At 48.5% G+C, this 14,049-nt stretch overlaps 1 protein-coding gene across 1 annotated transcript; it reads right to left on the bottom strand.

Annotated features, from left to right (window-relative positions):
• Positions 1 to 4,269: 4,269 nt before the first annotated feature.
• On the bottom strand, positions 4,270 to 13,419 carry LOC139012650 (DLA class II histocompatibility antigen, DR-1 beta chain-like). Its single transcript, XM_070418818.1, has 6 exons — positions 13,233 to 13,419; positions 8,533 to 8,802; positions 6,074 to 6,355; positions 5,319 to 5,429; positions 4,879 to 4,902; positions 4,270 to 4,601 (listed from the first exon to the last, which is right to left on the bottom strand). The coding sequence occupies exons 1-6, from the start codon at positions 13,330 to 13,332 to the stop codon at positions 4,588 to 4,590; spliced, it is 801 nt and encodes a 266-aa protein (XP_070274919.1). The 5' UTR covers positions 13,333 to 13,419; the 3' UTR covers positions 4,270 to 4,587.
• Positions 13,420 to 14,049: the final 630 nt, after the last annotated feature.

Below are 14,049 nucleotides of genomic sequence, written 5' to 3'. Positions count from 1 at the left end.
AATACAACTGAGGCCTAGAGGTTATCTCCAGGGAGGTGACCTTCTGCATCTGCTGTAAAATGCTCTGCCAGTTTGTTCGGCTATTTGTCTCAGTTTCCCCTATTTTGCTTGTCCTGGCCTATCTCATTAAAATGTTTTCAAAGTTCAGCAATTTTGTAGCAAGTATCATCATTTTCTCTTTATCTTTTTTGTTGTTCTTTTTTATTGCTAAGTGGTGTTTCATTATATGGATACTAGAGGCCCAGTGCACAAAATTTATGCAGGGGGGGAGGGGGTCCCTCTGCCTGGCCTGCACAATCTTGCAATCTGGGACCCTTCGGGGGATGTCTGACTGCTGTTTTAGGCCATGGGATTGGCCCTAAACCAGCAGTCAGACATCCTCTCACAATCTGGGACCGCTGGCTCCTAACGGCTGGCCTGCCTGCCTGCTACTAACTGATCGCCTGCCTGCCTGCCTGCCTGATCACCCCTAACCGCTTGCCTGCCTGGCTGCTCAGCGTGTGTCATAGCAACTAGTCATTGCCATTTGGTCGATTTGCATATTACCCTTTTATTATATAGGATAGCACATTTTTTTCATCCATTCACTAAATAATGGGTATTTGGATTCTTTCCAGTTTAGGGCTATTAGAACTAAGGCTGCTAAGAACATTTGCACACATATATTTGTAAGTATATATGCTTTCATTTCTCTTGGATAGATTTCAAGAAAAGGAGTTGCTGGGTCATATGGTAAATGTGTGTTTAACTTTTTAAGAAATTTCCCAAGTATTTTCTGATGTAGTTATGCTATTATACACTCCCATCAGTTTTTGTCCTCAAACATAATTATAACAATGATGATGATAGTAATGGAAACAATTGCCCTTTTTTATTATTTTACTTTCTTTTTGTGTTTGGATTTTTATTCATCAGGGATCCATTCTGTTGAAAGGACTGAGTTTGGAATTCACCTTACCAAAAACTTGAATCTCTCTACCTTAAACTAAACCTCCAGGATCTAATTCAGGCCTCTGTTTACTGGTGTATTTAACTAATAATTAATCAATGCAAAAAGTGCTTATCAAAATAAATGTATAACAGGTTTTAGCATCTTGTAAACCTAGTTATTATTTCTGTCTTTTTTCAAAATTTTCCATGGAATATTTTTTTTCTCATTAAATTAAGTATCAGCCTAATAAGTTCTAAAAACAAATTAATCCTCTTGCTTGTTTATATGTTTCTTTTTCATAATTAGGTATATGGCTGAGATTTAGTACTCAATGTTTTTTTTTTTAAAAAAAAAAACTCATAACCTTGAATTGATGCTGTCCATTAAGAATCTATCATCATTTCTGAGGAAATAATTTAAACTGCAAGCAATCTGAAAGTGCAGAAGCTATAGTTTCTGTACCCTAAAACCATTCCTCCCTACCTCATATGCCATTTCTTTCTTTCTAAAAAGTATGGTTTTGCTCCTTTTCTTCCTATGCCCACAAAGGGCGAGTCTATGGCTGTAATCCCAGGGTCCTCCTCATGTGTGGGAAGTAGGTGCACGGGGAGGGGCACTCTGGGAAAGTTTAGTTGCTCCTTATAAAAGCACATAAGAGAAACCGCTCTGTTTTCCTGCCTTTGGAAGTTGTAAGAGAGTAGGAGGCCTACAGCTGCCTCAGGCCTCCTGCCATCTCGAGGGAGCTGACGGCCGATAGAGGGGAGATGCCAAGTCCAGGTTCACTGGCCATGCCACTGGCCTCAGGAGCTGACCACCTCTGGAGATGCCCCACCCGGGCTCTACCTTCCATGTACAACAATAAGTGTAAGAAAAATAAAACAGCGGAAACGATTTGGCTCAGTGATAGAGTGTCGACCTGCGGACTGAAGGGTCCCAGGTTCAATTCCGGTCAAGGGCATGTACCTTGGTTGCGGGCACATCCTCACTGGGGGACGTGCAGGAGGCAGCTGATCGATGTTTCTCTCTCATCGATGTTTCTAACTCTCTATCCCTCTCCCTTCTTCTCTGTAAAAAATCAATAAAATATATTTAAAAATAAAAATAAAATAAAACAAATGAGGGTGGATTTTCTACTAAGAGCAGAAAGCATCTTCATCAAAATATACTCCCGTTCTACCTTATAATTTCACAGCCCAGCTCTAAAATAAAGTGAGACAGCTCACTTCATCTGAGATCAAAGCGAGAGTAAAGTTGAAGCCTGGGTTTAAACAGGATTTATCTCAACTGCATACATTGCCCATGTTACTATCAGCTTATTAAATTCCAGCACAATGGTAACCTGTTTCACACAACTAATACTCAATGTAATTAAAATAGGCATAATCTTTAAATGTGCTTGAAAATGAAATAACTATCTCTGCAGCAGAGAAATTAAAATATATATCTCAGTTATTACTCTTTAGATTTTAGATTCACATTGAAACTGACTATTCAGGTGAAACACACGAGCAGAACCCACCATCTTCTAGCCACATCGGGTGCCTTTCCCTGAAACTGTCCAACTCCTTTATATTATTAAAGTTGATGGAATGTAGAACTATCTACTGGTTTACAGTTATAGTTTCACAATGTTTTATGCAAGGATCAAAAAGTTTTGATTTTTAATTGTATATTTTTGTCAAGTTTATTTCAATTGTGAGGTTGCTTACCATTTTTATGTAATCTTTGAAAACTTTTGATTTAAACTTTCTGTCAATAATAATAAAAGTGTAATATGCTAATTAAACTGGACGTCCTTCTGGAAGACCTTCCCTTCTGCACGAAGCTGGGGCTGTGAGGGAAGCCTGGGTCCCGGGTGCCAGAGGGAAGCCAGTGCCAGCAGCAGGGGGAAGGAAGGCCTACTCTTGCACAAATTTTGTCCATCAGGTCTCTAGTTATATATATTTTAATGTTTCTCAAGATAAAATTATTAAATATGTTAACAAAAGTCTAGGTTTTATCCTTGCCCCCATCAGCCCTCATCTAACCCCACAGGCAATCACTTTTTAAAATTCTCTATTGTTTCTATTTATAAATATAGAGAGGATAGGTATATCTCTGTATTCCTATTCTCCTCTATTTTATTTAAGACATACGTGTGTATTGTGCAAATTCTGCTGCTCTGTGCTCACACGCATTTGGAGCTCACCCCACAGGAGTCTCTCAAGTTCCCTCCAGGGCAGAGGATCACAGGCTGGTGGCAGAGCAGGGATTCACACCCTCCCCTGGGTGCCCAGCAAGGGCCCTGGTTGATGCTCAGATAAGGTCCACACAGGGTTTCCTGTGACAGACAGTGAGTTTGCCACACCAGCTGGAGGCCTCAGAAGCGCATCTTTCCCACTAGAGTGGCAGCTCTGTCCTGATGGCCTCCGGGACCTGCTCATGGGGAAGGTGTATCTCAAGGCAGAGTCAGCACAGCAGGCATTTATCTGAGACACAAAAAGACTGAGGTATAGAAGCCATCAATAGACTAATACCGTAAAAGGAGACTTCAAGAGGTACCGGGTTTAGGTAACTTCTTTTAAAAAATCAGAGAAAAGAACAGGATTATAGAAACTGTGGCTCAGCTGGTATGGCTCAGTGGTTGACATGGACCAGGACAGGGGTCCTCAAACTTTTTAAACAGGGGGCCAGCTCACTGTCCCTCAGACCATTGGAGGGCCGAAGTATAGTTTAAAAAAAACTATGAACAAATTCCTATGCACACTGCACATATCTTATTTTGAAGTAAAAAAACAAAACGGGAACAAATACAATATTTGTATTTGCAGGTGTTCCGTGGGTCGTAGTTTGAGGACCAGGAGGTCAGGGTTTGATTCCCTGTCAGGGCACATGCCCATGGTTGTGGGCTCGATACCCAGTAGGGGTCATGCAGGAAGCAACCAATCAATGATTCTCTCTCCTATCTCTCTCTCCCTTTCCCTTCCTCTCTGAAATCAATAAAAGTGTGTGTGTTTTTAAAGAAACTATAAAGGCATGGCATCCTTACAAGTGTCCTGCATTTCTTACACTTGCTGTCTCCTCTCTGTAGCCCAGGGGAAAGGAACCTGTGTGCTTGTCTCAGAGAAGCACCGACGTAGGAGACCACCGTGAATGGGTCCATTGAAGGCTCTCTCCTGGCTCAGGAACCAGGACGATTCCAGGAGGGAAAACTCATGAAAAAGCAGGATGTTAACAAGGAAACCTTCCAGATGCCCACATGACCAGATTCAGGAAATAAGTGAAAATCATTGTTGTGTTGTGCTGATATCCTCTCTCTTTTCTTTCTACTTCCTGTCCTTGAATCCATATGAGGCAGATGATTTCACTCCATATTTAATAGAGGGACATTTTGTAAAGAAATGTGGGCAGAGGTGAGCTAAGGTGCACAGCAGACAGCGAGGGTTGAACACACAGGGACAGGGAGGGATGGAGCTGAGGGTCTGCAGTCAACACTGGGGCTTCCAGGTCCAGGGCAGGGAGGAACCAGCAGGGAGGAGCTGCTGCGGGTCAGGAGCCAGGACCCAGCCAGAGCCCGAGGTGGCTCTCCTCGTGGAGTGAGAGCCCAGCAGGAAACCTCTTCAGGCTGCAAAGGAGCTGGACAGAAGGTCTCTCCTGCCCCTCTCACCATGGCCACCTCAGCTCAGGAGTCCTGCAGACAGAGGACAGTGCTGTTCCCAGGCCCAGCCAGCAGGGCGCTGCCCTCCCAGGCCTCCTGCTGTGGCTCCCAAGTGAGAAGAAATGCTCAGAGGTCCCAGGAGCCAAAGCTGCTTTAGAGCTGCCTCTCACCAGGCCGGAGGAGACCCTGCAGTGTAAGCGGCCACCAGAGCCACACCCAGGCTCCCCGCTGTCTGTTCCCTGGCTCGTCCCCTGCACCTTCTGTTCTAGGGAAACCGAATGGGCCCTGAGAGAGGATTAGAGAGCGTTACCTGTGGGCTGAAGTCCAGAGTGTCCTGGGAAGAGAAGGAAGATGCTACTTAAAAGATATGAAGGTAAATGTGTCCCCAAACACAGGGTCCCCTGCCCAGGCCACCTGACTTCTCTAGCAGCACCCCCACCCGCTGACACCAGAGCAGGGATGAGAGCAGAAGCTGAGAGCAGTGGTTAGTGACCGCAGGGCCTGCTCCTCCATGTGCCCCAGGATCTGTACCCAAATCCCCGTGTGTGTTAACCCCTCTCTAATCTCCCAGTCATGATTCCTCATGTCTTCACCCTAAGTAACCGGGAGCTGGTTATTTCTGCATTTCCAGGGAACATGAGATCCTCAGGGAAAGAGAGGCTTCTATGGTGTTGCCATACCCAGAGCTCACCCAGCAAAGCCCCAGTTCTCCCCACCGTCTCGGGGCCTCGGCTGCCAGCAGTTCCTTACCTTTCTGAGCCCTGAAGTAGATGAGCAGCCCCGCCCCGAGGAAGAGCAGCCCCAGCACGAAGCCCCCGGCTCCACTCAGCACCTTGCTCTGTGCGGATCCAGACTGGGCCCCTGAGAGAAGAAGCTGGTTTCAGTGGGTTTTAGCCCAAAGCAACTTCTCTAATGGAGACCCTGGATTGAGAGCTTGGGGGGAGGAGGGTTCCCTAGAAGAATCAGAACAATAGCCATTTCTGGGAAAGAGACTGAGGTGACACTGAGCAGGTACAAGGCCCAGGCACTGGCCTCAGCTCCCCTCACCCCCGACCCAAGGCCACTGCTTCGGCCTCTGAGGCTGCGGAGCCCGGGGCTCGTGACCTCCAGGACTTGGCCTGGGTGACAGAGCCGCAGACAGCAGAGCAGACAGGGCTCTCCCGTAGCAGGAAGGTCCCCACGCTGTGGAGGACGCTCCTCTTCCCAGATCACAGTGGGCAGCTCAGTGCAGGGAGAAGCACCCGCCCAGCCCACAGGGGATGGTGCCCAGGGCCAAGGGGCACCATGAGGGGAGAGTGTGGGGAATTCAAAGCAGGGCAGGCGTGGCGGCCTCCCAGGGCTATGGGTGTTCACAGAAGCGATCACAGGGCTACCCTGAGGCCTGTGTTGAAGGGGAGACACGAACAATGGAAAACGGGGTGTGAGGAGAGGGGACCTTGACGCTCAGGGACTAGCAAAGGCCCCTGTGGGGGCGGGGGGGGTAGTGAGGTCAGAAGGGGTCTCACTCCATTCCACGGTGACAGGGCTGGTGCTGCTGGGGTGCCGCACTTGGCAGGTGTAGACCTCCCCGCTCCGGGGAACTGTCTCCAGCATCACCAGGGTCTGGAAGGTCCAGTCCCCATTCTGGATCAGGCCCGTGGACACCACCCCGGCCTCCTCTTCCTGGCCGTTGCGCAGCCAGCGGACCTCAATGTGGCCTGGATAGAAGCCGTTCACGGAGCAGACCAGGAGGTTGTGGTGCTGCAGGCGCTGGGTCTTTGCAGGATACACGGTCACTGTGGGCTCAGCTGGGACAGAGAAGGTGGAGGGAGACGTGAGCAGGACAGGCAGGCCCTTGGTTGCCCCCCTTCGGCCTCGTCTCCAGTCCCAGGCTCCAGCCCCCGGCAGGCGCCCCTCAAACCCGGCTTGTGGCCCAGCAGGAGGTAGTGCCATGAGCCTTGAATCTCTGCCTACAGCCCAGGCCACTGGATTTGAGAGACATTGAGGAAATATGGGGTATTTTTCGTATCTTGAAACAGTTACTCCTTGTTGAATGAAGTGTTTACAAATCTTTGCAAGGCACAGAGTGTGTGAGTTCCAGTGTGATTTCTGGGGCAGGGCTGCCTGGGTCACATCCAGGCTGTGCCTCTTACTGGGTGATCCTGGGAGACCCTCTCTGCTCAGCTCCTCACCTGCAAAGGGGGTGATAATACTAACTCACCGCTTAAGGACATATGAGGACCAATGGGCCTGAAACATGTACAACAGCGGCTGGAACGCAGCCGTCACTGTATGTCAGCTGTTCATCACATATGGAGAGAGAACATAAGGAAAGCAGAGGGAGAAGCTGGGGAACAGCTTGGGGAGATAGGACTCAGGGTGTGAAGTCCTGGGAATGTGATCACACCTGAGAACAGAGATGGTTCCCCTGGAAGCAGGAAAGATGGAGGATTCCCTAGCTCCGGGGGCTGAGTCCTGAGGGAGAGGGAGGAGCAGGGCAGCATCATTATAACACTTACAGTGACGCTCACTGAGCAACCCGCTCCTTCTCAAAAGAACCCGGCCTGTTATTGGAATTCCTGTCATTTTATAATTGTCTCTCTTTTCAAGCTGACATTTGAGCTCAGGGCAGAGTCTGGGACTCATTAACATGTGTGCTTCCTGCCTGAGGCCAGGCTCAATAAATCCAATGAGAGGAGAGAAGGAGGAGGAGGAGGGGAGGAGTTGGAGGAGTTGAAGGAGTTGCAGGAAAGGGAGGAAGAACCTGGGAAAACATTTTTATTTTACCCTAAAAAAGTAGATTTAAGATTGATGGTAAATCATTGCTAACAGCCTAGCCTGTGTGGCTCAATGTTGAGTGTCACCCTATGAACCAGGAGGTTATGGTTCGAATTCTAGTCAGGGCACATGCCCAGGTTGCAGTTCGATCCCCAGTGTGGGGTGTGCAGGGGGCAGTTGATCAATGGTTCTCTCTCATCATTGATGTTTCCATCTCTCCCTCTTTCTTCCTCTCTGAAATCAATAATATATATATATATTTTAAAAAATTATTGCTAATAACTTTTCAGTACATTTAATTACATTAAAGATGTTTAAATTCCTAACATGGAAAATAATAAAACAGAATGAAAACACAAGTCAGGAACTGGAGAAAATGCTGCATCCATGTTAGCAAAGTGTCCGTTCTGCTGCCTAGAGAACCGGGAAAATCACTGAGAAAAAGGCCCAGACCCCAGGGATGACGGACAATAGGCCATTCCTAGAACAGGAACAGCCATTAGCCAACACGTACGTGAAAAATGTTCAAGAACCTGAGAAATCAAACAAGGATAAATTTAAAGTAAAAAGCAATTTTTCACCTGAGTATTTGGCAATATTGAAAAAGGTTTAAGAAAACAATGTGAGGTAAACTGCCACAATTCTAAACAGCTAACATGTAATGACTTAAATGCTGTCAGCCTGTGTGGATGTGACATCAGTGTGTTAAGTAACACAATTACAATTAGACCCTGGCTCACCATCACCCCCTCTGTGAACACAGGGCACTGAGGGGGGAACAAGACACTGAGACCTGATAGGAGCTCAGAGAGGCCAGAGGTGCCTCGGAGGCCCCGCCCCTCACACCCAGCCTGACCCTCCGCCCAGGGAAAGGCTTGTGCACCCAGCACCCCTATTCCAGGGCTTAGGGTGCGGGGGGGGGGGGGGGGGGGGGGGGGGGGAGGGTTGGGGCGGGGGAGGGGGGGTTGGGCCAAGACAGACCTACTCCCTCCTCCCACCTCCCCCTCCCTCCCTCCCTGCTGCTCCCCAAACCCTCCCCTGAGTGGACAGGACTGGGCACCCCCAGAAATGCCCTTACACAGGACAGGACCTCTGGTTCTCATAGCAGCCCTCAGGCCCCTCAGGGGAGCTCCTCACAGCCCTGTGTGCGCACTGCCCCCCCCCCCCCCCACTCTACCCCCGCCCCCGCCCCCGCCCCTGCGCTCACTTTGCCGAGGCACCAGGAATCCCTCAAACACCCCGTAGTTGTATCTGCAGAATCTGTCCACCGCGGCCCGCCTATGCTCCAGTTCATCCTTCTGGCTGTTCCAGTGCTCGGCGTCCGGCCGCCCCAGCTCCATCAGCGCGCGGTACTCCCCCACGTCGCTGTCGAAGCGCAGGAACTCCTGCCCGTTGTAGATGTGTCTGTACAGGTACCGCACCCGCTCCGTCCCGTTGGAGAAATAACACTCGAACTTAGGCTGATACAGGAAATGGGCTGCGGGGACAGGAAGGACCCCTCACGCTGGTGAGAGAAGATGGCGGCGCCGCCCAGTGCGGGGCGCCCAGGCGGTGGGGACACAGGCCCCGGCACCCCCACTGCCAGCGCCCTGGCCCCTCCTCTGGGGCTGGGAGGCCGCAGGGCAGGGAGACCCCTGGGACCCTCAGTCACTGGGGACCCACTGGGCTGCCCCGAGGGCTCCGGGCTCCAGGCTGGGGAGGACTTGTGCCATCACCGCCTCCTCCTAGACGCCCCCCCCCCCCCTCACCCCCAGCCTCTCCCTTCCCCACACCCGCCTCCTCCTGTCACCCCCTGGGAGGGGACCTCGTGCCAGGCCCCAGCTGCCCGGGACCCAGGCAGGAAACCGGGCATCGCCCTCCCCTCTGCAGCTTAGAATTCACCAAAGTGCCCATCACACCCAACCACAGGCGCATCCACACGGGAGGGAGATGGCAGGACAGGGGGCCTGGAGCAGGGACCACAGGGTCCAAGTTACTGAAATTACTTGTGGGGTTACCACGATTCATGACTCATGAAGGAGAGACATGGAAGGTCAGGAGAGATATGATGACCAGAACTCATGACGTTTTGACAAACATCGCAGAAGGAAAAATAAAAATGAAGGTTTTAAACTTTAAGTGATTGAATGGATTCAACAAGAAAGTGGTGACTTTGTGTAATTGTCTAGTTTTTGTTTTTTGGGTTTTTTTCTTAAACCATGAAGAGCTGCATTGGAAGGTGCGTGTGTATAAAGTGTGAGTATGGAATTTTCAGAAACAGCCAGTGTCCAGCAGTGTTCTCACCCTCACACTATTGACGTTTGGAACAGATGATTCTGTGAGGTGGGGGTGGGTGTTCTGTACACAGTGGGCTGCACTCGGCATCCCCACCAGCTGTCAGAGAAACCCCCGTGTGACAGCCAGACATGGCTTCACATATTGCAGACGTCCCAGGGGTGAGAAGAGGGGGAAGGGGTGGTGAACCGTCTGAAAAATCTGGGGTGAAAAGCCACTGTTGATTATGCACCAGCTGGGAATGACAATAAAAATTTAGCCAAGCCCTAGCCAGTTTGGCTCAGTGGGTGGAGCGTCAGCCTGCAGACTGAAGGGTCCCAGGTTCGATTCCAGTCAAGAGCATGTACCTTGGCTGCGGGCACATCCTCAGTAGGGGGTGTGCAGGAGGCCGCTGATCGATGTTTCTGGCTCTCTATCCCTCTCCCTTCCTCTCTTAAGGAATCAATAAAATATATTTTAAAAAAGTAGCCAATATTGTGTCTATGGAAAGTCCTGGTCTGTATGGAATTTATATTCTTTAGGAATCTGGTTCCAGTGCACACTATTTTCCAGCAAAATAAACTTGTTCAGGACCAAGATCTACCTGTTTCTTTGCCTTGTTAACTAACCACCAAGTCATTATTTATCCTCCACATTGTCTTCTTTCATAATCTCCCGGCCACTGGCCCACTGCTTGTCCACAGGAGCAGCTACAGCCACAACCATTTGATTCCTGTTCAGAGTCCCAACTAATTCACTTTCTAACCTCCTCCTGCGCCCAGGAATACCTGGAGGCATCAGGTTACCAGCCTTGGTCAGATGTGGACTCTCATTTCTATAGGCAGGTCCCTCAGCAGGGGAGCAGCTGAGATGACCCCTCACAGAGACAGATTACAAACAGGAGCAGGTCCCAGCTTTAGATGGAGACCTTCACTTAGAAATGATGGCAGAGGGGAGGGCACTCTGCTCAGACCAGGTCTTACTTTTCACAAATTCTCCAGCACCTTCCTGACACCTGAGAAGCTGAAAATAAACATGTGTGAGTTGCTGTTCACTGTAGCCTGTGTGCTCATGGGCCCAACTGAAAGGCCTCCAGATAAAGCAAATATGAATACACAATTCCCAGTTACATTTGGATTTCAGATAAATAATTGTTGTTTCTCTGACATTCAGCTTAAATAGAGCATCCACTCTTTCCTTTGACAACACAAGCCCACCCACTGATGGAATCTGAGGCTGAGGCGTGCACTTAAACTTCTTAGTGTTCCTCATGTGCTCACAGCATAGTGTGAGCCCATATGGAACTTTTCAAGTTGTAAATGCAAAATGGATGTAAATTCCTCCTGTGTATTGGAACTGGCAACCTTTGCACCTGCTGCCCCCAACCCTGAGACACACACTGGCCCATGGGAACATCAGAAATCTCAGCAGCAAATCAGACCCAGCCAAGCCCCTGTTCACAGTGGGGGTGGAAGCCCAGGCTGTAGAATGAGGAACCTAAATTAGAACATGAGCTCTCCCACTGGGTCAGATTGTAACTCCCATGGGCCTTGTTCTTTATCTCTAAAACAGATTTAATGATACTATATTCCTCACAGGATATTGTTAAGTGTGGAACTGAATAGTGATTCTTTCTGGTGCTGATCATATAAGCACTCAATAAGTACATTGATATTTTAATTCTTATAACCCCTAGGAATGCAAGCTCATAAGATCTTTCTACTCCTTAACTTCCTAGAGCAAATAATACCTTCATCACCATTTGGCAATTGTCTTTAATTAACTTTATCACCAAATATCATTTTGATCACAAGGACAGAAACATTGGTCTCTGTATATAAGGGGATATACATGCACCTAATATGAAAGGACTATGCTGACGTAGAAGAGAGGGACTTTCTTGATACTGAGATCCAGACTGTCACCTGGTTCTACAACTAACTCTGTGACTCTGGGTAAGTTATTTAAACTCTCTCAATTAGATTCCATGGATTATTGACTTTTAGCCCTATGGGATGTAAGAAAACTTCACAGTCTCTCTCTACTCCCGCTCAATGTATATAATTTGAAACCATGAAATTGCTAACATTTGACTATTTTTAACTAAAAACACAGAATTTCATATAATTTATCTCTACTAGTTGAGTGCCTACCTTTGAGCTCAGGCCAGAAAAGGGAAGATGTAGGAGAAACTGACACACTGTGCTGGAGAACAGAGAGGACAGGGTGTAGAGAGCAGTACAGAAAGGTTCAACATAGATCTGTAATGAGCACTAACCTGGCCAGGCATTCAGAAGTTGCCTTAAGACTCAGCGGTTCTCAACCTGTGGGTCGTGACCCCTTTGAAAGGGGTCGCCTAAGATCATCCTGCATATCAGATATTTACATTATGATTCATAACAGTAGCAAAATTAAAGTTATGAAGTAGCAACAAAAATAATTTTATGGTTGGGGGGCACAACATGAGGAACTGTCTTAAAGGGCCATAAGGCTGAGAACCACTGCCTTAAGTTCTTTTTTTTTTTTTTTTAATATATTTTATTGATTCTTTACAGAGAGGAAGGGAGAGGGATAGAGAGTTAGAAACATTGATGAGAGAGAATCATCGATCAGCTGCCTTCTGCACACCCCCTACTGGGGATGTGCCTGCAACCAAGGTACATGCCCTTGACCCGAATCGAACCTGTGACCCTTCAGTCCGCAGGCCGACGCTCTATCCACTGAGCCAAACTGGGTAGGGCTGCCTTAAGTTCTTTAAGGCATCAAAGACCACCCTGTAGATGCCCCTCTCTGTAGGGTCCTTCCAAGTACTAAGAATCTCTGCTTCAGCTCCCGGGGGCTTTCCACAGGAGGAGAGAAAGCACTAACCCCACTTCTATAAAAGAACCTCCATTTCAGGGGCACAGGCCTTAAAGCATTGGGGTTGAGGGAGAAAGGAAAGGAGATGGTGGGGAGGCCCCTGGATACATCTCACATAGTAGGGAGAGGCACCAACATCACAGATTCTGCTGAGGCCATAACACAGGGTCCTCAAAGAGAGACCCTCTAATTCCTTTGACTCCCCATAAAATGCCAGAGAAACGTTCCTCTTGGGGAATAACTCAATACAATAAATGGAGCATTGGGTGGGAATCAGTCTGAGATCATTATTTCTTTTCTTTTTTTTTTTTTAATATATTTTATTGATTTTTTACAGAGAGGAAGGGAGAGAGAGATAGAGAGTTAGAAATATCAATGAGAGAGAAACATTGACCAGCTGCCTCCTGCACATCTCCCACTGGGGATGTGCCCGCAGCCCAGGTACATGCCCTTGACCGGGATCGAACCTGGGACCTTTCAGTCAGCAGGCCGACGCTCTATGAGATCATTATTTCTTAATCCTCTCAAGACCCCGATGGAAGGGGACACAGGCTGGGGAGGTTTACTGGAGGCGAGTTAAAAAGAAACGGATGAGATACATGGAGCCCCTTGCACATCTCGTAGTGGCGAGCACCAGCCCTTTTTGTGGTGGAAAGAATCAGGATCCATATGATAAAGGCAGGTGGCCACTGAGGAAAATGCCATCATTTTCTAAGGGACATGGCCTGGACACAGTGACAAAGCTAATTCCCTTTCTTCCTCCCCCACAACAGCTCACCCCCAAGGTGCACTTACCTGGAGTGTCCCTGGCCTGAGCCAGGGGAGGGCTCAGTGCCATCAGCATCACCATCAGAGCGGCCATCCAGGAGCCTCCGGGGAACCGCAGACACACCATGCTGGAGCTCAGAGAGGACAGGGGCAGGGAGCAGGCAGGTCTCACTCAGTGAGGACTGTGACCCTTCTCCACCCACATCCCCAAAACACCTACTGAGGAACTCATTTCTTTGTTCCCGGATTGGGTCATCTCAGTACTGAGAACCAATCAGCATCAGCAATGAACAGCATCATCAGTTACTGGTCAGAGATTCAGTATGAAGGTCCTCTTTTAAAACTTCGAATTTCCTGCATTAAGAAACTGTTTTAACTTAGTGCTTTAAAGGTTCGATCCCGTCCTATCAGAAACACTGTATTGGGTCCTATTGTGAGGCAGCTCTGCGCTGGTCAGTGATGAGCACACACGTTGGAGCCTTTGGGGAGCTTTCCTCTCTCACTGCAGACAGAGCCCTTTAGACAAAAGGATGAGTGAGTGTGCTGGGAGCTGAGGGTGAGGGAGGTGATTGCTAATTAGGAGGCCTTCAATTTTGTCCTTTTGCACCATAACTTAGTGCTGAAGATTTGGGAAAATGACTTAGCCTCTCACAGTTAAAGCCACTGTGATCTTTCAGGTGTTTCAATACTGGGAAAGGCTGTGATTCTGGGGACACCTCATGGAGCAGCTTCCCCTGGTAACTGATGACATGACAGGCTTGTAGCTGCTGATTGGAGAGTATAATCAGTGACTCTTTACAGGGGGGGATGTCACTGACTGAAGGAAAATGAAAGTTATTCAATA

The sequence above is a fragment of the Myotis yumanensis genome, unplaced genomic scaffold (genome assembly GCF_028538775.1).
Source record: "Myotis yumanensis isolate MYYU_CA2020_CCGP unplaced genomic scaffold, mMyoYum1.0.hap1 SCAF_6, whole genome shotgun sequence".
Classification (NCBI taxonomy): Eukaryota; Metazoa; Chordata; class Mammalia; order Chiroptera; family Vespertilionidae; genus Myotis; species Myotis yumanensis.
This window is presented reverse-complemented; position numbering and strand designations above follow the sequence as displayed.